Here is a 24,710-nt window from a genome sequence, read left to right on the forward strand (position 1 = left end):
ATGAGGACCAAAAAATCCTGGCCTAACATTACAAACCACACTTTCTGGTAAAAGAGGAGGAAGGACTTACAAGCATCCAAACTTCCCAAAACACTGATTTGTTGTAGTCTGAAAGGCAAACAAAAATAAGCCAGTTACACATTCATTGAAGGGCTGGCAAAAGTCCTGTCACCATAGCAACCCCTCAATAGGCCTGTTTTGCTTGCACAAGCTTTCTTGCCTATCCCAGCCCCAAATTGCTGAATAGGAGGAGCTTTGCTTTGTCCATTCCTTATTTGTAACTTGTTGAGAGCTAAAGGGAGGGAGGGGTGAGCCATCTCTGCTGCCTGAGTTGCAATTACACCTACAAATGCCTTCTGTGTTGTATGGTGGCTGCATTCTGGCTCTTAAATTCCTTTGGCTGTTTGTGGTGTTAGAAGCAACTACCAGAACCTATTATGTTGGGATTGTGGAGGAGAACTGGGACTATGCACCAACTGGGAAGAATCTGATTACAGGACAAAGCCTCACAGAAGATGAGTAAGTCCCTCAGGTTTCTGGTAAATCAGATCTCATGTCTCGAGAGAAAAATCCTTAGGTCACCCATATTGTCTTAATGTCTTAAGTTTGTGCCGTCACTGGACTTTAGTTTTAAAAAAAAGTTTTGCTAGTATGGCTGCAATATACATTTAAGGCTGGATATGACTTCTATTCAAGTCAGTTGAGGGACTCCCACTGAATTGAATGGGAGTTGGATCAGGCCTCTGCTGTTTAAAATGGCTTCTCTTCCTTAGTACTGATAAAATAGGGGTGGGGTGCAAGGACTGGATACTTGCTGTGACACTTATTGAAGGGTGAATTTCAGGTGTTAGTTCTCAAAGGATTAAAAGTTTTTGTTTTTTTTTTAATTGCAGCTTTGCTTTACCAGGATTCATGTGGGAAATCAGGTATTTGTGAGTGCTGGCCCAAGGTGACATCACAGTTCTGTCACCACTAAGCACAGCTTTTCCACAATGAAAACTGAAGAGAATCTCTTGTAAACTGGTGAAATTTGACAAATTGGGAAAACTGGTTTGAAATCAATAAGAACAAGTGCAAAGTACTTCACTTAAGAAGGAAAAAGCAGATGCACAACCACAAAATGAGAAATAACTGGCTAGGTGGTAATACTGCTGCTGAAAAGGATCTGGGGGTTATCGTGGATCACTAACTGAATACGAGTCTAGAATGTGATGTGGTTGCCCAGAAGGCTAATATTCTGGAGTGTATTAACAGCGATATGATAAGAAAGACACAGAAGGTATTTGTCTTGCTCTGCTTGGTACTGGTGAGGGCTGATCTGGACTACTGTGTCCAGTTCTGGGCGTCACACTTTAGGAAAGATGTGGACAAATTGGAGAGATTCCAAAGGAGAGGAATAAAAAGTTTAGGAAACCTGACCTATGAGGAAAGGTTAACAAACTGGGCATGTTTACTCTTGAGAAAAGAAAATTGAGGAGAGACCTGATAAGAGTGTTCAGATATTTTATAGGCTGTTATAAAGGGGACTGATGAATTCTCCATGTCCACTGAAAGTAGGACAAGAAGTAATAGGCATAATCTGCAGCAAGGGAGATTTAGGTTAGATATTAGGAAAATCTTTCTAACTATATGGGTAGATAAATTCTGGAATAGGCTTCCAAAGGAGGTTGTGAAATCCCCATTATTGGAGGTTTTTAAGAAAAGACTGGACAAACATCTGTCAGGGGTGGTCTAGTTTTATTTGGTGCTGGCTGAGTGCAGGAGGCTGGACTTGATGACTTCTCAAGGTCCCTTCCAAACCTACATTTTTATGATTCTATGTGGAACCACAGAAGTTAGAGATGGGAAAGACTTATTCAAGATTCAAATACACATGTACGAGTGGGATGAGAAGAAGATGGTCCATACAAACATACTGTATACTGCACATATAGGCCTCGGTTCAGGGAGCCACAGAAGTCAGTGCTTAAATTTAAGCACGTGAGTATTTCCACTGACATGCATGTACTTAAATTTAGACATGTGCCTAAGTACCTTTCCGAGCTGTGACCACAGTATTGTGATGTGTATGTTCTTCTTACACACACAGCTAAGCTTGATTCTCCATCCGTTACACTCCATGGAAGACCTCTAGAGGAGCAGGTATCCCTGTAGCCCTGGGAACTGGCATAACGGCTATACTTCTGAACATTGTGTGTTCATTGAGGCCCACATGGGGATGTTTTAAAGTTTCAGTTTTATTAAGAAAATTAAGGGACCTTCCACCTACTGTAGAGAGCCGGTACGGGACTATGCACAGGGATGGGGGTAGGGTTTGGGAGAAAATAGGATCCTGCCCAGATGTAGGAGTCCTCACTAGCAGATCGTGATAAAGTTCAGAACTTTGTATTGTCCTAGAAGTTAGAAATGGGAAAGACCTATATGGCTATCTAGGCAACACCAAGCCAATGCAGGATTGTTCCATACATCCCTACTGATATGTTCATGATAGTTTGAAAAGTCTCAAGCAATACAAGAAGTATTTTTTTAAAATAACTTCAGGTGAAAACCATACACAGCTTTGCAGATAATTACGATAAAAGTACCAAAAATGCAGTATTAGCAAGTGAAATGAATGGACTTCTCACTTTTTGTTTTAGCGTGGATATGATGGTTACGGAGAAGGAGTGAAGAAATGGCATAACATTCTATAACCACTGTTTCTGCTTTAAAAAAAAAAAGGAATGACTAACAAATGGAGCTGTGCAAACTTGTGAAGAAAATGTGCAAATTCATTCACACTCCCAGAAATCTCTCCATTTTGCAGAATTGTGTAAAACAGTTTTACAGCAAAACTATAAAACTACACGTTTTCAAACAGCAACTTCACTGAAAAGTGGACTTTTTCACTCAGAAAATTACTGACATTTTAGTGAGGAAAAAATAATAATGCTAGGCTCATAGAACTGAAAATGGTCCCATGTTCCTGTGAGCATTTTGGGAAAACAGGACCAGTTTTGATTTAGCACCAAAATGTTCAGATCTTGAGTGCTTAGAACTGTACTGCAGCCATTTCACCCCACTCTGCTTATGGGCATCCAAACTTTGAGTTTGTATCTGTCCTACAGAATGTGATGGTAATGGTATTTTTCTGGGCTGCCCTTTGGACTATTTGAATACTAAGCTGAACAGTTTGCTGTTTGGACCAGCATGCTCATTCACACACAGCACTCTCTGAATTTGATTGCATGTACTTTAAAGTCAGTGACATTAATTCACATGCCTATTTCATAGACAGAGAAAATTTTCATTAATGATTTTAAATTAACTCTTTGCTTATTTTTATAGTCTAATTTTTACAGGACATTACTTCCTACAAGTAATTGTTAAATCTTTTAAATAAGAAATTGATTGCTAAAGGCATTAAGCCATGCAGGATAATCTAGTTCCATAAAACCTTTGGATTCATGCCATTCCAGATGACCGGGACAACAGGGCAATACTCTTTGAAAAGGCAGCATTCTGCAAATAATAATGCTTAGTATTACAATACACAGTAATTTTCATTTTCAAACCATGACTGATTAATCCTAGAATATCAGGGTTGGAAGGGACCTCAGGAGGTCATCTAGTCCAACCCCATGCTCAAAGCAGGACCAATCCCCACCTAAATCATTCCAGACAGGGCTTTGTCAAGCCTGACCTTAAAAATATCTAAGGAAGGAGATTCCACCATCTCCCTAGGTAACGCATTCCAGTGTTTCACCACCCTCCTAGTGAAAAAGTTTTTCCTAATATCCAACCTAAACCTCCCCCACTGCAACTTGAGACCATTACTCCTTGTTCTGTCATCAGCTACCACTGAGAACAGTCTAGATCCATCCTCTTTGGAACCCTCTTTCAGGTAGTTGAAAGCAGCTATCAAATCCCCCCCTCATTCTTCTCTTCCGCAGACTAAACAATCCCAGCTCCCTCAGCCTCTCCTCATAAGTCATGTGTTCCAGTCCCCTAATCATTTTTGTTGCCCTCCGCTGGACTCTTTCCAATTTTTCCACATCCTTCTTGTAGTGTGGGGCTCAAAACTGGACACAGTACTCCAGATGAGGCCTCACCAATGTCGAATAGAGGGGAACGATCACATCCCTCGATCTGCTGGCAATGCCCCTAAATATACATCCCAAAATGCCATTGGCCTTCTTGGCAACAAGGGCACACTGTGGCAATCCTCACAAAATCCCTCTGATGTAGGTAGGTAAGTATTATTACCCCAATTTTATTGATGGGGAATCTAAGACATAGAGGAGGCAACCTAAGATGGTTCTCTTTAAAGGAGCTAGTGCACAGAAATTAAGGAATGTTCCTTTTGAAGCTAGCTGGTCTTCAAAGCTGGCCTGAATTCTCATCCAGCACAGCTCTGAGAACATAAGAACTGCCATACTGGACCAGACCAAAGGTCAGTCTAGCCCAGTATCCTGCCTTCCGACACTGGCCAATGTCAGTTGCTTCAAAGAACAGGACAATTATCAAGTGATCCATCCCCCATGATCCAGTCCCAGCATCTGGCAGTCAGAGGCTTAGGGCAGAGCATGGGGTTCCATCCCTGTCCATCTTGGCTAATAGCCATTGATGGACCTGTCCTCCATGAACTTAACTAAATATTTTTTTAACACGGTTATAGTTTTGGCTTTCACAACACCCCTAGCAGCAAGTTCCACAGGTTGACTGTACGTTGTGTGAAGTACTTCCTTTTGTTTTTTAAACCTGCTGCCTATTAATTTCATTGGTGACCCCTGGTTCTTATGTTATGTGAAGGGGTAAATAAAACTTCCTTACTCACTTTCTCTGTGCCATTTCTGAATTTGTAGACTTCTATCCTATCCCCTCTTAGTCATCCCTTTCCCCAGTTGAACAGTCCCAGTCTTTTTAATCTCTCCTGATATGGAAGCTGTTCCATACCTTTGATAATTTTTGTTGCCCTTTTCTGTACCTTTTCCATTTCTAATGTATCTTTTTTGAGATGGGGCAATCAGAACTACATGCAGTATTGAGTGTGCTATGGATTTATATAGTTACATTATGATATTTACTGTTTTATTATCTATACCTTTCCAAATGGTTCCTAACATTTTGTTTATTTTTTTGGCTGCTGCTGCACATTGAGAGGATGTTTTCAGAGAACTATCCACAATGACTCCAACATCTTCTTTGAGTGGTAGCAACTAATTTAGACCCCATTGTTTTGTATGTATAATTGAGATGATATTTTGCCATGTGCATTACTTTGCATTTATCAATAGGGAATTTCATCTGCCATTTTGTTGCCCAGTCACCCAGTTTTGTGAGATCCCTTTGTAGCTCTTTGGACGTAACTATCTTGAGTAATTTTGTATCATCTGCAAACTATGCCCTCACTGTTTACCCCTTTTTCCAGACCATTTATGAATATGCTGAACAGCAGTGGTCCCAGTACAGATCCCTTGTGGACATCATTTACCTCTCTCCATGCTAAAATTGACTGTTTACACCTACCCTTTATTTTTATCTTTTAACCAGTTACTGATCCATGAAAGGACATTTCCTCTTATCCCATGACTGCTTACTTTGCTTAAGAGCCTTTTGTGAGGGACCTTGTCAAAGGCTTTCTGAAGGTTCAAGTATACTAGATCTGCTGGATCACCCTTGTTCACATGTTTGTTGACCCCCCTCAGAGAATTCTAAGAGATTGGTGAGGCCTTTACACAAGCCATGTGACTCTTCCCCAACAAATCGTGTTCACCTGTGTGTTTGATCATTCTGTTCTTTCGTACAGTTTCACCCTGTTTGCCTGGTACTGAAGTTAGGTTTCCTGGCCTGTAATTGTCAGGATCGCCTCCAGAGCCTTTTTTAAAAAATGGCATCATATTAGCTGTCCTCCAGCTGTTACAGGCACTGATTTAAGGGATACGATACATACCACAGCTAGTAGCTCTGCAGTTTCACATCTGAGTTCCTTCAGAACTCTTGGGTGAATACCAGTTAGACCTGGTGAGTTGTTGTTTTTTTAATTGATCAGGTTGTCCAAAACTTCCTATTGACACCTCAATCTGAGACAGGTCCTCAGATTTGTCACCTAAAAAGAATGGCTCAGGTGTGGGAATCTTCCTCACATTCTCTGCAGTGAAGACTGATGCAAAGAATTAATTTCACTTTTCTGCAATAGCCTAGTCTTTCTTGAGTGCTCCTTTAGTGCCTCGATTGTTCAGTGGCCCCACTGATTTTTTGGCAGGCTTCCTCTTCTGATGTACTTGAAAAAATTTTGCTGTTAATTTTTGAGACTTTTGCTAGTTGCGCTTCAATTTCTGTTTGGCGTGCCTAATCATTCTTTTACACCTGGCTCGCCACAATTTATGCTCCTTTCTATTTTCCTGAGTAGGATTTCACTTCCAATTTTAATGCCTTTTTGCCTCTAACTGCCTCTTTTTTACTCTGTTTAGTTATGGTGGCATTTGTTGGATCTGCTTACTATATATTTTTAGTTTGGGGTATTTAATTTGAGTCTCTGTTATGATGTTTTTAAAAAGTTTCCCTGCAGCTTGCAGGCATTTTACTCTTGTGACTGTTCCATTTAACAAGCTTCCTCACTTTTGTGTAGTTCCCCTTTTTGAAGGTAAATGGTGGGCTTCTTTGGTATTCCCCTCGCCCCCAAATGTTAAATTTAATTATATTATGCTTTCTATTATCAAGCGGTTCAGCTATATTAATCTCATGGACCAGATCCTGAGCTCCACTTAAGACTGAGGTCTGAGGCCCCATGCGGGTAGAGGGTCCCAGAGCTTGGGCTTTAGTCTGAACTCAAACATCTACATGGCAATTTTTAGCCCAGTAGGCTCAAGCCCTGCAAGCCTGAGTCAGCTGACCTAAGCCAGCCGTGGCCATGCCATGGGTCTTTTATCCCTGTGTAGACATACCCTTAGAGACCCCAACAGGGAGTGGGACACGAATGGGGCCCATCTGGCTGTGCTGGGGAGAGCTCAGGATACACTAAATGCATTGCTCCCTTCATTGCCACAGTAAGCATTATACCTTTGAAAGAAAAAATACCTCCAGGCATTGGTTCTTCAGTGAAACTCCTCCCTGTCTTCAGTATGCCTCAGGATAAGGCTTAGCTGATTATGAAGTGCCCTGATCCATCCAAATTAATTCTGCAGCTCATAAATCTTTTAAATCTCTGCTGAGTTTTGACAGTATTTAGGCATTAATTGAGGTGAATCTAGTCTCTCACAGCAGGCCACCGGAGCTGTGGGCCAAGACCTGCCCTCAGCTGCATCCAGCCACACCAAGGGGCAGCCTTCGTTACCAGAGAATCAAACATCATTTATGAAATGTGCCAACTGGCTGATCCTGTCCAGCTAAATGAAGACAATACATTGATCATAGATGCTAAACTAATAGCTAAAGCTTTAGGTGACCAAATGACCCATCTGCATCACCAAAACAATCACTGTGGCATGGGTCAGCAACAGCTGGGTGTCAGAAGGCCAGAGGTGAAATCGGCTTCCTACTGAAGCCAGTGGGAGTCTTGTGATTTGACTTCAATGGAGCCAGAACTTCACCTCAGGGATGTACCCGCTATAACCACATTCAACCAGCAACAAACTGGGGGTTCTCCTAAGGTTTTAGGGATTCCCTGAACCCCAAATGTATCAATATATGGAGGGAAAGTGCTAAATGTTTTTGAACCTTCTTAAAAAGACACCGCCACCCCATTTGATTTGATGCTGTGTGATCTTAGGCCTTGTCTGTGTTTAAGTTCCCCCCCTACTGGTTCAGCTCTCCTAGCAGTAGCAATCGCGCAGAGGCTGTTCTGGTGGCTGCTGGCATTTTAACCACTGTACCATAGAGAAGTGCTCCGAGCAGGGTTACACAACACACAGGTTACAATGTCAGCAGCAGCCTGTCTACTCTGGTGCTACTTCCATAGCTACCACCAATCGTTGCAAGAGTGGGGAATTTTAAGGAAACAAAGCCTAGCAGAGACACAACTATAGAGAAAGTGAAAGTTATATGGGAGGGCAAAACCCAGAAAATGGTGGTTTTTAAACGAAGACTAATGTTCAACCTTCGTGAAGCTAGTTGTATGGTGGCCATTAAAAATCCACATTTAGCTGCAGTTAGTCCCTAGATTAAGTATAGGGGGAAACTCAACCTCTTGTCTGGTAACTGTTGGCAAATGATGCCAGCAAATCTTGACAATGGTTAGGCTGTTTTTGTGCGGATTCTGCTGCCTGTCATGCTTACCAATATGGTCTCAGTGTTTACCCTTACTTCCCCATCTGTTTGTATGCATCCATTATCTCTTGTCTTGTACTTTAAATTGTAAGGTCCTTGGGGCAGAGACTGTATTTTTGTTCTGTGTTTGTACATCACCTAGCACAATGGGGTCCTGGTCCATGACTGGGGCTCCTATGTGCTACAGTAATATAAACAATATATAATAATGAGAAATGTTGACATTTCAGTGGAGATCACTGTAACTTCAAGTGGCAGCATAAACTCAAAGAGCCATTGGAATTGCACCAGAGAGGAATCTTGCTCCAAATCTCTAGAAGCTATTGTATCTATACTGGGCTAGTCCTGTTTTTTGTCCTGTTCAAGGCCTGTCACTCTTAGGGTTTTCTATAGCACGATTCACTGTGCTAGATACAATGAACAGCATAACTGAAATCCAGATGATTTTTGCTACCATAAAAGTTGACATTTTATATAAGAAAAATGCTAACAAATTAAGGTCCTCATGCTGAGCACTTACATACTCAAAACTCCCTCCATGTAAATGCCTGTTTAATACATATCTGTGCTGGTGCGGTTGTTTCACTGAGTTAACAGATGGTTCCTGTACTGTGATTGTGAAATTTGCCAATCTTAAATCAAGTATTATGACTCTTAAGATCAAAGGCAACATAAATATCATTTAAGGTGACAATCCTTGGCAAAATACTCTTTGGGACTGATGGAGGAAATAGGTGTAGAAATTACACGTAACACATACATTTACTGTATGGCCTGATTATCAGCATGGCTAGTCTTAGTGTCCTCAGGGTGGAATATGCATTGCTGTAGCGTTTTACTCTACAACTCCTTTTGGAATTAATATATCAATTATAGCACTTATTATGGGGGAATGGGAAGCTGAAATTAAATCAGTAATAACTGTAAAGGGCTGCATTTTGTTCCCTTTTGATAACTCCTTGAACTTACACTCTCCTCCTCCATCCATGTGTGTAAACAGAAGTTATCTGCTGGGGCTTAAGAATTGCTAGAAATGATAAATTGGGAAAATCTGGGATGGTCTAAAGATTTGCATGGAGCCCAAGCGGCAAGAGTCTGAACAAGGCCTTTAGGCTTATTTAGTAAGGCACTTAAGCATGTGCATAACTTTAAATAAGTGAATGGCCCAATGGAAGTCAATGGGACTATTAGTGGAAGTCAGTTGCCAAGCAAACACCTGAGCAGGCAAACAGGAGAGGCTAATAGGGAAGTTCCTGAGGATGTTTTCAGGAGGGAATGCAGGATATTTTTTCTACAGGGAGTATAGGAATTTTTGTCTACAGGGACAACTCTACATTCCCAACAAGGGATTGCCCATAACGGAATGTTATCGTGATCTTCAAGGGATGTGCCATGTTGTGGTCCTGCCTGAAGAAAGAGATGTCCTTTGCAAAAAGTGCAAGGTGATGGCTGTATCAGAGGAAAAGAGTCAAGATCTGGAAAGGCAGCTATTGAGCCTGTTTAGCCTTAGAGAAGCAAGAGTTCTTGGACATCCAGACTGAGGCAGCACCACTGCAGCTCTCCCTGTAGAATGAATAGGTTTCAGGAAACAGAAGAGTGGAAAACAGAGGAGAATTAGCTGTTTGTAACCAAGCAAAGACAGAGAAGCAGGAGACATTTTACACAGTCAGAAGTAGAAGGGCAGTCTGTGCCCACCAGAAGAAAGAGGAGTAGGTAAAATTCAATGCATGTAGAGGCATCTAACTTTCAGGCACTTTGTGCAGTAGCCACAAATAATATATTGGAAGATTTAACTGAAGGGAAAGAACAGGGATCTCCACAGCACATACCTGAGGATGGATGCTCAGCCCAGCTGTTGAGGATGTCAGGCATACCCAAATGAAGAACACAGACTTTCCAAAGAAGACATACAAACCGCACTGAGGACTTGGTATTAAGGAGAGTGGACAAAACATTCTGCAGGGGACAGAAGGACAGCAAGATGGTCTGCTGTCTTCCTGCAGCAAGGACCATACACATCACTGAAAAACTGGATGGGATTCTGAAGACTGGGAAAGAATCCATTGGTTATGATGATATACATTGGCATGAATGACACTGCTTCATGGAGCATCGAAAGCATCCAGGATCTTAGAAAGAAGAGGAAAGGTCTGATCTTCTCTCATTCACAGGACAGGAAAGATCCCTGAGAAGACAGACAGCAAGAAGATGCTGGATATAAACTGTTGGCTACGTATGTGGTGTAAAATAGAGCAGTGTGGTTTTATGGAACATTGGCCCACTTATGGGGAAAGGAGGATATGTGACTTGAGCTATCTCCATCTGAATAGAAGGGGAACCAATCTTCTGGGTAGCAGACCAACTATAGTAGGTAGGAGAATATCAAACTAGGATCTACAGGACAGGGTACTAAGGAGGAAAACACAGTAGGTACACTCAAGCATAAAACTCATACTCAGGATACCATGAATGTAAAGAATCAAGGCATCAAAGGATGTAAAGAGAAGAAATTCTTCAGTTGTCTACACACCAATGTTAGGGTAATAAAGAGGAATTAAATACTAATTTATTAAAAGAAATTTGATAAGACTGGTCTTACTGAAACCTGAAATGGTGGGACCATTCATGTGACTGGTTTGTCAGAATCACTGGATTCATTCTATTCAGAAAGGATAGAGTGGGTAGAAGAGAATAGGGGTGGTGGTACTTTACATTAAAGATACCATTACTGGCTTTAGAGTTACTGATAGTTCAGAAGGACAGGATCTGAAATGTTTATGCATCATGTACTAACTGATAAATCACAGGATGGGGGCACTACCAGGGGTGTGCTATAAACCTCAAATCAGATGAGCAGTTCTTTAAACATCTATGTATAACATGTAGAAAGAAAAATTGTTATTGTGGGAGATTTCAGTCTGTGTGACATATACTCGAGGTCTGATGCTACCCCTAGTTTCAATGAATGGTATAGGTTCGATCTAGACAAAGATGATAAAATTATCAATCATGGTGTAGAAAAGGCAGAAGTATTCAACATATGCTTCTCTTCTATATTTAAAAAGAAGAATGATGTATTAATATTATACAGCGATAATGAAATACTTTCTATTCCATCAGTAGCTATGAAGGCTGGTAAATAGCAACTGCTAAACATGTTTAAATTTGCAGGATCAAATAACTTTCACATAAGAGTAGTAAAAGATTGGCCAAGGAGCACTTTAATGATTTTTAACAAATCATGGTACACTGGGAGAATTCCTGAGGACTGGAAAAAGCTAATGTTGTTCCAGTATTTTAAAAGGAGTAAATCAGATGACCGGGGAAACTAATAGGTGAGTTAGCATAGATTCTGGGCAAAATCATGGAAAGGCTTATATGGGATGCAATCAGTAAAAATTTAAAAGATGGCATAATTAATGCTAGTTAATATGGTTTTATGGAAAACAGGTCTTGTTAAACAGATATCATTTTTGGCAAATAAAGTGTTGGAGACACTGGGGCATGGCCACTAGGTAACTCGAGGGATGGAAGACCACGAGTGTTGATGGAGCCCCCTCGCACTAGGCCCAAGTGTCCTTGGCCCCCTCCCTCCTGCTTGGAGGCACTCGCAGCAGCTCTGCGTACTAGGCCCAAGTGTCCTTGGCCCCCCCGCCTGGAGGCACTCACAGCAGTTATGCTGAGGATCTGCAACAATATGTTGCAGAGTCAGACTGCCTGAAACTAAACAAGGCCAAACAGGGCAAATATGGAAGAAAAATGCTGAATAAAGCAGCTTTATGTATAGTTTAACAAATGATACAAAAAACAAGGGAACTAGCTGGTAACTGGATTGGCTGGCTATATGGATACTTAGGGCAGCTTGCTATTGGATAAGTATGCTGAAGAAAGGATGTATAAAAACCTGTGTAACTTCCTGCTCTGTGTGCAGGATTTGAGATTCAATTCTCCCTGTACCTTTTTGAAGCTTCAAATAAACTTTTCTGCTTCTCCACCCCATTGTGATTGTTAGGGGGCTTATTCCTGGTCCTTCTCGCATGAACAGAGAGCAACAATACCCGAAGTCCAAAGGTGCAAACAATTCGATGTTTATTGGGGTGAACTTCCAGCAAGCATGATTCCAGTTTCCTTCCTTAGTATCCTCCTTCCCAGCTCTGACACCACAGAGCCTTACACCTGTGTCCCTGTTCCCATTCCTACCCTTAGCCAAACATGATTCCTTCCTTACTCCCATTCCCTGTTCCCATTTCCCCCTTTAGCAAAACATGATTGCAATTTCCTTACCCCCATTCCCTGTTCCCATCTCCCACCCTCACCCCCACCCCCACTTCCTCATTGACTACAGATTATATAGTAAAACTTGAGTTCTGCTTAGCTATACCTTAACCAATCATTTTCCTGAAATTTAACTAACCAATCCTAACATATTGTAACATGATTATGTAACCAAGAATATCCCACCGCCTTAATTAGTTTACACCCAACAAAATTAATTATACAGCAGACAGGAACAATCACAGAACCAGACAGCTTATACAAACAATAGCAAAGTGGGAACTATAATGACAAGACAATACAGAAGTGAGGATTTCACATCCCAGCTATTGATAAGTGAGTTCTTGCCAGACGGGATGCTATCAAACTAATTTTCCTTTTACATTTTCTAGGCACTTCCCTTTCTCTGGAGGTGATAGGAATACAATCCTGTCCTGATAGTGCCTAACAGCCCAATAGCACCTTATTTCAATGTGACTAGTTTGGAATGTGAGGATGGGACTGTTCACTTCCTAGCTTATGGCTGCCTCTGCTGCTTAGCCAAAGGCCTTAGCCTAAGAACAGGGTCTCAGACTGTCACAGTAAGAGAAGACCCTTACACCAGCAGATAGTGATTTTGATTCTTTCTTTTATACCTCTATAATTAGCCAAGTGATAAGAATACACCTAAATTCTTAGAGTATAGGCCTTTACAGACAGGCCTGAATATGTATATCCTAACAGTGATTATTGGGTGAAGCACACCAGGTAGCGAACCAACCCCTGTTGTTGTTTTGCCTCTCGGCACTGGGTGCCGGCAACAAAGGTAACTGGGTTGACACAATATATTTAGATTTCGGTAACCCAGTTGACTAGCATTGGTCAAAAATTGTGTTCTTTTTTCCGTGCAAAATTTGGATTGTTTGACAGAAATTAGACTACTGAAAAATTTCAGCCAAAACCCAAAATATTTCAATTTGTAAATACTGCTGCAGTGCTTCATGGGAGTTGTAATTCAGGTCTCTCATCCTCCTATTCTCATCCATAGGCTGGGCTCCCTCATCAGACTACATCTCCCATTTACACCACCTTTGGAGAGGGAAGGCAATGCATCAGGGCAGATGTAGTCTGGACAAGGAGCCCAGACCGAAAAGAAGAATGTGGTCATGAGGCAACCAAACTACAAATTCCATAAGGCATCACTTCAGCATTTCCAAATTGAAATATTTTAGGGTTTGGGTATGGTTTTTTTTTTCCCCCAGAAAAATCAAAATTCCATGTGGAAAGTAGACACTTTTTACAAAAATACTTGTTTAATCGAACATCCAGTTTTCCTTAAAAACTGCTTTGACAGAATATTTTAGACCAGCCCTACATTTGACTTAGTCCTACATGACATTCTGCACTGTATACTGTTCATTACATTAGCACTAGACAAAATCACTGCAGCCCATATTACATTAAAACTAGTCAACTGATAGATCACAAAAAATAACTGTAAATAGGGATATCATCCTATCGGGACTTTTATAGTGGGGGCCTGCTGGGATCTGTACTTGGCCCAGGGCTATTCACTATCTTTATCAATGATCTGGAAGAAAATATAATTCCTGTTAAATTTGCAGATGACACAAAAATTGTTGGAGTAATAAATAATTATGGAGACAGGTCAGTTATACAGACTAACCTAGATCACTTGGTGTCATAAATATAAAGGGAAGGGTAAACCCCTTTGAAATCCCTCCTGGCCAGGGGAAAGCTCCTCTCACCTGTAAAGGGTTAAGAAGCTAAAGGTAACCTCGCTGGCACCTGACCAAAATGACCAATGAGGAGACAAGATACTTTCAAAAGCTGGGAGGAGGGAGAGAAACAAAGGGTCTGTGTCTGTCTGTATGCTGGTCTTTGCCGGGGATAGACCAGGAATGGAGTCTTAGAACTTTTAGTAAGTAATCTAGCTAGGTATGTGTTAGATTATGATTTCTTTAAATGGCTGAGAAAAGAATTGTGCTGAATAGAATAACTATTTCTGTCTGTGTATCTTTTTTGTAACTTAAAGTTTTGCCTAGAGGGGTTCTCTATGTTTTTGAATCTAATTACCCTGTAAGATATCTACCATCCTGATTTTACAGGGGGGATTTCTTTATTTCTATTTACTTCTATTTTTATTAAAAGTCTTCTTGTAAGAAAACTGAATGCTTTTTCATTGTTCTCAGATCCAAGGGTTTGGGTCTGTGGTCACCTATGCAAATTGGTGAGGCTTTTTATCCAACATTTCCCAGGAAAAGGGGGGTGCAAGTGTTGGGAGGATTGTTCATTGTTCTTAAGATCCAAGGGTCTGGGTCTGTAGTCACCGAGGCAAATTGGTGAGGCTTTTTACCAAACCTTGTCCAGGAAGTGGGGTGCAATGTTTTGGGAAGTATTTTGGGGGGAAGGACGCGTCCAAACAGCTCTTCCCCAGTAACCAGTATTAGTTTGGTGGTGGTAGCGGCCAGTCCAAGGACAATGGGTGGAATATTTTGTACCTTGGGGAAGTTTTGACCTAAGCTGGTAAAGATAAGCTTAGGAGGTTTTTCATGCAGGTCCCCACATCTGTACCCGGGAGTTCAGAGTGGGGGAGGAACCTTGACACTTGGCAAGGTGAATCATTTGAACAAACTGTGTGTTAATACCAAATGCAAGGTTATACGTCTAGGACAGGGTGATCAGATGTCCTGATTTATAGTGACAGGTTTCAGAGTAACAGCCGTGTTAGTCTGTATTCGCAAAAAGAAAAGGAGGACTTGTGGCACCTTAGAGACTAACCAATTTATTAGAGCATAAGCTTTCGTGAGCTACAGCTCACTTCCTCAGATGCATATCGTGGAAACTGCAGCAGGCTTTATATATACACAGAGAATATGAAACAATACCTATTCCCACCCCACTGTCCTGCTGGTAATAGCTTATCTAAAGTGATTTCCAGCACCAGCAGGAGAGTGAATTTGTGTGGGGGGGTGGAGGGTGAGAAAACCTGGATTTGTGCTGGAAATCACTTTAGATAAGCTATTACCAGCAGGACAGTGGGGTGGGAATAGGTATTGTTTCATATTCTCTGTATATATAAAGCCTGCTGCAGTTTCCACGATATGCATCTGAGGAAGTGAGCTGTAGCTCACGAAAGCTTATGCTCTAATAAATTGGTTAGTCTCTAAGGTGCCACAAGTCCTCCTTTTCTTTTTTCTGATTTATAGTGATAGTCCTGATATTTGGGGCTTTGTCTTATATAGGCACCTGTTAGCCCTTACCCACCCCAATTTTTCACACTTGCTGTAGGTTCACCCTAGTCTAGGAACAAAGAATGTAGGTTGTCCTTAAAAGATGTGTGGGGAGGGGGGACTATATCCTGAAAAACAATGACCCTGAAAAAGATGTAGGGGTCATGGTAGTTAACCAGTTGAACACGAGCTCCCAGTGCAATGTTGTAGCTAAGATGATTAATGCAGTTCTTGGATGTATAGGCAGGGAAAGATCAAGGAGTAGAAAGATGGTATTACCTTTGTATATAGCATTAATGAGACCATTACTGGAATACTGTGTCCAGTTCTAGTGTCCACACTTCATAAAGGTTATTGAAATATTGGAAGGGTTTCAAAAAAGAGCTACAAGAATCATTTGAGTTCTGGAAAACATGCCTTCTAGAGAGAGACTAAAGAAGCTCAATCTATTTAGTTTATCCAAGAGAAGGTTCAGAGCTCACTTGATCATGATCTACATAGAGAAGAGATTTCTGATTGTAGATGTCTCTTTAATATACTTGAAAAGGGCATAATGAGATCCAGTTGTTGGAAGTTGAAGCTAGACAAATTCAGACTAGAATTAAAGCACAAAATTTTAAGGGAGGATAATTAATTATAGCAACAATTTACCTAGGGATGTGGTAGACTTTCCAGCACTTGAAGTCTTCAGGTCAAGTCTGCATATCTTTCTAAAAGATATTCTGTAGATCAAATGGAAGTTATGGGCTTGAAGGGGAAATTATTGCTGAGGTTGTTTAACTTGTTTTATGCAGGAGGTCAGACCAGATGATCATAATGGCCTCTTCGGGCCTTGAAATCTATTAAACTGGTGCCTGAATTAATTCATTCTCTTTTCCCATTGCTAGAGTGGGGACTGTGCTTTGCTTGCCTTCTTTTTGGGCTCCTGAGCAGATGGGGATTAAGCTGTGAGCTTTCTTCCTTCTGGTCTTTTTGCCAAAGCGGGAATTGAGTGATGAGCTGCTGGCACTACACACAAACACCTAAATGGCAGAACCTTAAGCAGTTGTTTGTCTTGCTTGTGCTTAAGGCCAACCCTGATAGCATGACCACTACTGTTGCATAGGAGGGGACTTTCATCAGTGTAGTACAGTAATGTAGGACCTGACTCCTCAGCCTTTATTCAGGTTGAGTAGCTCTGTGACTTGTCCCATTGAGTTCAGTGGAACCACTTGCATGAGTTGGTAAGTACCAACTTTTGCGTAACTTTAAAAGAGTATTTCTGTCTTTAAACTTTTGTCTTTAAACTGTTTCCCCCTCCATTCTATAGACATGCGAGTGGGTTTGTGAAGAGAGGAGCCAACAGAATAGGACGTATTTACAAGAAAGCTGTTTATAAACAGTTCACAGATGGTACCTACATGCAGGAGATTCCTAAGCCATCCTGGTTGGGGTTCCTCGGTCCAGTGATGAAGGCTCAAGAAGAGGATATCTTTGTTGTTCACTTAAAGAACTTTGCTTTCCGTCCATATTCTTTGCATCCACATGGTCTCTTTTATGACAAAGATTCTGAAGGTAAAAACCAGATCTCAGCTTCACTCCATACCTGCCCCTTCTGACCTCTCCTCCCTTGCCCTGCTCTCCTCACTCTGCTTCCCCTCTCTTTTTTCTTTCTATTTAGCTAATCTCCTCCTAAAGTAACCCCTGTCCCCACCCCACCCCAAAAAACCCTATGGCGCTAACCTGACATTTGCCACCATCACATTATTCACTGTTTATGTGTTATACCCCTTCCCCCACCCAGTTATCTGCCTTGTCTATTTCAGCAATATTGTCTCATTGTTTCTTTGTATTCCCCTGTCTTTGCTTATTTCTTATATTTAAATTGCAAGCTCTTTGGGGCAGGGACTATCCTTTTGTTCTGTGCACAATGGTCCATGACTGGGGCTCCTAGGTGCTTCATGCAAATAATAAGTAAATAAATAATTGTTGTTCTGTCTCATTTCTCTTTTTCTACCCCCTTCCCTTTGTGGAGTGAATATACTGGATAAGGGCCCTGTCCAAAGCTGATTGAAGTGAATGGGGAACTTTCCATTGACCTTAATAAACTTTGTATCAGTTCCTAATAAACTGACCAGTATTGTTAACCAGTAACTTAAAAAAGGAACATTCTCATTTATTATGTTTTTAATTTTTAGGATAATTAGCTTCTTCCTGCCTTGCTTGCTTTTCTTAGTAAAAATATGACCGTCTAAATCCTCCTCTCTAATCCATATGAGAGATCTTGGCTGCAATGATGTGTTCTCTCTATACACAGCTCCCAGGGGCAAATGACTAGGCTTCTATAGCTCTTTGTGGGGCTACAACATGCGATGTCATTTGCACAAGGAGGGATATTGATTTGAATGCAAAATTACATGCTGTGTGCATTTTCTCCTCACCGCTGTCATCAACACTTTCAACAATTTTAAGGCCAGCAGGGATAATTACCATCACCTAGTCTGACCTCGCATAACACACACCATAGAAGATCACCCAGTACTTTCTGCACCAAGCTCAATAATTTGTGGCTGAACTACAGCCCGTCCCTTAGGAGAAGCACTGTGTGCACCCCAGTGCTAGCTCAGGGCCCTGTCTCAGCCCCGCATCTTTCTTTAGTGTCAGATATTTTTGTTTTTAATTTGCAGGTGGGAGTTCTAGGGGGATATCCTGGCCCTGCTGAAGTCAATGGGAGCTTTGCCATTGCCTTCAGTCATGTCAGGATTTCACCCCGAGTTTTTATTCTTCTCATTTCAGTGCTTAAAGCAGTGTACGTTTTGGGCCAGCTCCTCAGCTGATGTAAATCAGTGTAGCTCCATTGTCTTTAGTGGAGTTATGCCAGTTAAGGCAATGGAGCTACAATGATATATACCAGCTGAGGATACGTGTGTGTGTGTGTGTGTGTCGTACCCCCCCCACACACATCTGGCTAGCTAAGTGTTGATATTGATGCCCATCATGGTATTATCTGAATATTGGTGGTTTATAAGGTGCCACAAGTCCTCCTGTTGTTTTTGCGGATACAGACTAACACGGCTGCTACTCCGAAACCGGTGGTTTAATTAGTACGCAGATACTCATTCTGCATTAAGTAAGTTAGTTAAATTAAGTAAGGACTAAAATTCTAAATAAACAAATACAAGTTTTAAGGGATTTTCAAGGTTCCAAGGGTTCTATAAGGTTCCAAAGTATATTAAACTATGTAATTATATCAATATTGGACAGAACACAATGCATATATTTAATTATTGCAACATCTATGGGTATGTGTGCACTGCAATTAAAGGTGTAACTGCAGCACATGTAGACATATCTGAACTAGGTTTGGTCTAGCTAGCTCAAATAACAAGGGCTGTACAACCTTGCCCAGGATCCTGGGTATGTACTCAAGCCTCTGGCCCATGCTGCTGCTCATATGGCCATGGCTTCACTGCTATTGTTATTTGAGCTAGTAGATTAAAGCAAAATTGGGTATGTCTACATGGGGTCAGTCCCAGTCACACCTTTGATTGCAGTGAAGACATACTGTATGTAATAATACATCATATTTGTGTGTATGTCTCTATGTCCTCCCACAATGTATACATGTGCAATGGCAGCCAGTTCAAAGGACTCACCCTGTACTGGCTGCAGCCATTTTCTTCTCTGACACAATTGTGTATTTGCATGGGTTGACACTTGAGCTGTCAATTAATTGCAGTTCATGCATATGAATCACACAAAACAAATTAACTAGGTTAAAAAAAGTCACGATTAATCAGAGTTTTAATGACACTGTTAAACAATAATAGAATTCCAATTTAAATTTATTATAAATATTTTGGGATGTTTTTCTACATTTTCAAATATGACTTCAATTACAACGCAGATTACAAAGTGTACAGTGCTCACTTTATATTATTTTGATTACAAATATTTGCACTGTAAAAAAAAAAATAAAAGAAATATATTTTTCAGTTCATCTCATACAGGTCTTTCCTACTTCGTGTTCAGCCAATCACTAAAATAAACAAGTTTGTTTACATTTACAGGAGATAATGCTGCCCGCTTCTTATTTACAATGTCACCTGAAAGTGAGAACAGGCTTTCACATGGCACTGTTGTAACCAGCGTTGCAAAGTATTTACTTTTCAGATATGCTAAACATTCATATGCCGCTTCATGCTTCGACTTGTAGGCTCTAAAGTTTTACATTGTTTTGTTTTTGAGTGCAGTTATGTAAAAAAAAAAAAATTCTACATTTGTAAGTTGGACTTTCACAATAAAGAGATTGCACTACCGTACTTGTACGAGGTGAATTGAAAAATACTATTTATTTTATCTTTTTTACAGTGCAAATATTTGTAATCAAAATAATATAAAGTAAGCACTGTATACTTTGTATTCTGTGTTGTAATTGAAATCAATATATTTGAAAAGGTAGAAAAATATCCAAAAATATGTATAATAAATTTATATTGGAATTCTGTTACTCTGTGATTAAAATTGCGACTAATCACAACTATTTTTTTAATCTTATGGTTAATTGAGATTATTTTTTTTAATTGTTTGACAGCCCTCATTTATAACTGAAAGAAAGAAAATCATTCACATTCAGCATCACAGAAGTATATGAGACCTGACCTGGCTTCCTTGGACAGTTCCAGTGAGAAACTGAAAGATGTTGAGTTTAGCTAGAGACTGTCTCTGTATCACAGTGAACAGGGGAACAATGTGTGCAAAACTTTAATCATGAAACCCCAAAGTTGTGCCAGGTTCACCAAAAAGTTTTGTGAACTTTTTAGCAAATTTTGGGTAAAGATGGGCCTGAATCAAAACTCCCCACCCAACAGCAACATTTTGAAAGTCTTTGAATTCAAAACCCAACTCTGTAGATAAATTTTGAAAATGGCCCCTATCTATTGTGATGGAATATACCCCTGTGCTCACACCCTACATCCTATTGTAATAATGTTTGGGTGAGGTATGCCATGTGAGGTATCATTTAAAAACTTGTAATTTGCTGATCAGTAATACCATGGCAAAATGCACATAGCAGCATTGTATATGTGAAGTTATAAACATAAGATGAGATGACTAAAAGTATGTTTTCCAGATAAGTCTGGGAAGTGACCAAACCAGTTTCTCAGAGACAAGGGGCAGGCTGACAGCTCAGCCAGGAGTAAACAAGGCTGATGGACCATTACTTGTAAAGGGCACCTTAGGTTACACAGCTACTTATTAGTCTGTATTGTGCCTCAGTAAATCACATCTATGATAGCAGGCTGAGCCAAAACCCCAGATTTAAATACCCCAAATTAAATGGTTGGGAGTAGGATGCCTCCTAGGAAGGTATGCATTCATTTGGGTGTGGGAGCCAGGCGCACGGGCCAGTCCTGCTGTCAGCTGAAGAGCTGCCATCGCAGGTATGTCAGGTAGCATGTCTCAGGTAGCTTGTGCAGATTTTTATCCTAGCAGCAGGCACAGCTACTAGGATGGAAGCAGACCGTTTCTTTGATGTATCTTTCTGCATTGTGTATGCTTCTTTTATCTTTTACTCTTTGATCTGTGGAGCCAACCTCTCAAAACAGATCAGGCGTAAATCAACATTACCAGTCTGTTGAACGTGATGTCTTTTGAAAATTATACTTATTAATATTGCGGAAGGCTAATCTCAGAATTATGTCTTGATTTAATGATTCTGTGTTTGCAATTGCTGCTGTCATTGGTCTGTTTGTGAAATACTTTGTTAGGTTATTTACCAAAAATGTAACAAAAAGAAGTAGTTCCATACTTATCTAGTGTAACCCATTTTTCCAATATGTTTGGCCTTAAACTCCCTTTTTTTCACATTAGGAGCCCTCTACCCAGATGGAACAAGTGGCAAAAGCAAAGAGGATGATATTGTTGTTCCTGGTGGAAATTATACATATACATGGCCAGTGAAGAAAGAGTATGCCCCCACTTTGGCAGACCCAACCTGCCTGACTTGGATTTACCATTCGCACATTGATACACCTCGAGATATCAGTTCTGGGTTAATCGGACCATTGCTGGTTTGTAAAAAAGGTACAGCGCTGAAAATACCGAGAAAGCCCCTCTGCCTGTTTTGGCATCTTAATAATCGTTTTTGTTTATAGGTGTAAATGTTACAGGCTTGATTGTGTCGGTACGTAGCTCATAGTAAGGGGCAGTTTATAGTTGTACCACTCTAGGAGCACCCCAGGCTTGGAATTGTGGCTCAGGGACAATTCCCTTGCTACTTCCCTCTTGCTCTAGAGGACAGTAATGTGTGACTAGCCTATACATCCACAGGATCCTTGCTTCAGTTAGGGCAGAGGTTGCATAGTGTGTAGTGCATTGCAGATGAGACCACATGTCAAAAAATGAGGACCAAAATAAATATTATTTATAATATTTATAAACAGCTGCCTCATTCACAGAATACCATCCAGTCTGCCAGCTGAACCGGGCAGTGGTTCTGTGGAAAAATGGCATGTGATCATGTCATGAAAGGCTGTCATCACAGGCGCTGACTTTCTTCTTTCTGGGTGGGTGCTCCACCTCTTCCCCCAAGTCCCCACCCTCACTCTGTTTCTTCTCGCCCCTGCTCCGTCCTTCCCCTGAGTGCGCCCTGCCCCCACTCCGCTCCCTCCTCTCCGCACCTCCTACCTGCCACTGAACAGCTGGTCAGCAGGTAGCTGGTGGGTGCATTCACTATTTTTTTTTTTTCATGGGTGCTCCAGCCCTGGAGCACCCACGGAGTTGGCACCTATGACTGTTGTACAAGGGACAAGTGTTAAGTTGTGCAGGCAACCTTAACATTGGCATTTACAGACTTATAAGTGTGCTTCAGTTAGGAACCTTAATGTTTTTCTAATTCAGGCTTTTTTGTATGGAATATATCTTTATATGTTCATGCATGTCGAATCTTCAGTGTACGGGAATGTGCTCCATACATCTGAAATGATAACCGGGCCCATGTATTTTACATACAAAATGTATGCCTACCTTAGGGCAATCTTTGTATTTCCTGAGGAAGAGGGAGACTTTGCTATGAAAGGGGCTAACCTAATCTCAAACCCAGCCTGCCTCATTAGAGTGCCTCAGAGTCATTCTTCATAGGGGAGCCTATGAAATCGTCCCATCTACCTGTATATATGAAGCTGAATTAACATTCCCAGTATCAGAGTAGCAGCCATGTTAGTCTGTATCTGCAAAAAGAAAAGGAGTACTTGTGGCGCCTTAGACTAACAATTTATTTGAGCATAAGCTTTCGTGAGCTACAATTCACTTCATCGGATGCATTCAGTGGAAAATACAGTGGGGAGATTTATATACACACAGAGAACATGAAACAATGGGTGTTACCATACACACTGTAATGAAACACCCATTATTTCATGTTCTCTGTGTGTATATAAATCTCCTCACTGTATTTTCCACTGAATGCATCCGATGAAGTGAGCTGTAGCTCAAGAAAGCTTATGCTCAAATAAATTTGTTCGTCTCTAAGGTTCCACAAGTACTCCTTTTCTTATTCCCAGTATCGTCATTCATTCAAATAATTATGCTGAAATTGGTCTGTAAAAGTCTTGCAGCTTAATAAAGTACTTCAGAAATATTGTACATTCAGACTTACTGGAAGAGGAAACATTTAAATTTAATTAACGCTGAGTTTATTTTTTAGTACTTTCTTGTTTGCTGTTTAGGAAGTTTAGATGATACCTTGATACAAGGCACTGATGCTGCTAAAGGCTTTGCCCTGATGTATAGCATTGTAGATGAAAATCTCAGCTGGTATATTGATGCAAATATAAAAGCTTTCTGCTTGGACCCAGCCACGGTTGACAAAGAGGAAGAAGGTTTCAAGAACAGTAACAAAATGCATGGTGAGCAGCCACTATCAAGTACAACCTGTCCTACAATAGCGCCTAGACTGTTTTCATGTCTGTAATATATTGCTGTTCCTTATAAATGCCTTTTAAATGTCTTTCCTTTCTCTTCAATTGGGAAGAAATGAAAGCATAGGCTGTGGGTGGGCCAGACTATTACCCCATTGTACTTACAGAAAGCCTCCCCTCAAGTCTATAAGCAGCATGGTATGTAGGGCACAGGATCCGAAGAAGGAAGCCTGGCTCCTGTGCCCATCTCAGCCACTAGTTTGCTATTTGAACTTTGGCAAATTGCTTAAACCCTTGGTGCCTCAGTTTCCCCACCTGCAAAAGAGAAATGATGAGACTGACCTTTCGTAAAGCACTGTGAGATGTACTGCATAAAAACACTACTGGAAGTGGAGAGTGTCCAAGGCTCAAAAGTGCTTTACAAATAATGGGCCAGATCCTCAGCTGGTATAAATTGGCATTGCGCTATTGCAGACAGTAGAACTACACCCTTTTGTATCAGCTAAAGATCTGGTCCAATGAAGTTAGCCTCTTCGCTCCCTGCAATGTAGGTAGGTGGTACTGTAGTCACTTTGCATGTGGAGAGTCTGAGGTAGAGAGAGATTTAACTTAATCATTTTCAAATCTGAGTGCCTACAGTTAGGCACCTAAATCCATGTTTTCACACCTAAATAAATGGCCAGATTTTGAAGTAACAGAAATGTGGAATCTCCATCAATGGAGGCTTTTAAGAACAGGTTAGACAAACTCTTGTCAAGGATGGGGTAGGTATACTGGGTCCTTTTTGAATACAGGGGGATGGAACTCTCAAGGTCCTGTTCAGCTTTACATTTCTATTATTCTGTGATTTTCAGAGGTGTTGCATACCCACAGTGTCCATTAACTTCAAAATCAGGCCATTTATTTAGGTACTTAACGACAGATTTCAGTGAAAACTTGGCGTAAGTGACTTCCCAAGATCACCTAGGAAGTTGGTAACAAGTAGCGATAGAAATCCAGGTCTCTGGATGCCCAGGCCTGTGATCTGACTGCAAAGTGCTCCTTCCTCTTTCTC

General features: G+C 40.9%; 1 protein-coding gene across 1 annotated transcript in view; it reads left to right on the forward strand.

Annotated features, from left to right (window-relative positions):
- The first annotated feature begins 298 nt into the window (after positions 1 to 298).
- The window catches only part of LOC140909014 (pannexin-1), a 117,844-nt gene continuing 93,432 nt past the window's right edge, over positions 299 to 24,710 (forward strand). The window contains exons 1-4 of the mRNA XM_073337319.2: positions 299 to 519; positions 17,065 to 17,309; positions 21,609 to 21,821; positions 23,465 to 23,644. Coding sequence (XP_073193420.2) covers positions 350 to 519; positions 17,065 to 17,309; positions 21,609 to 21,821; positions 23,465 to 23,644 — 808 coding nt within the window. The 5' untranslated portion in view covers positions 299 to 349. The remainder of the gene's footprint in view (positions 520 to 17,064; positions 17,310 to 21,608; positions 21,822 to 23,464; positions 23,645 to 24,710) is intronic.

Source organism: Lepidochelys kempii, chromosome 1 (genome assembly GCF_965140285.1).
Source record: "Lepidochelys kempii isolate rLepKem1 chromosome 1, rLepKem1.hap1, whole genome shotgun sequence".
Classification (NCBI taxonomy): Eukaryota; Metazoa; Chordata; order Testudines; family Cheloniidae; genus Lepidochelys; species Lepidochelys kempii.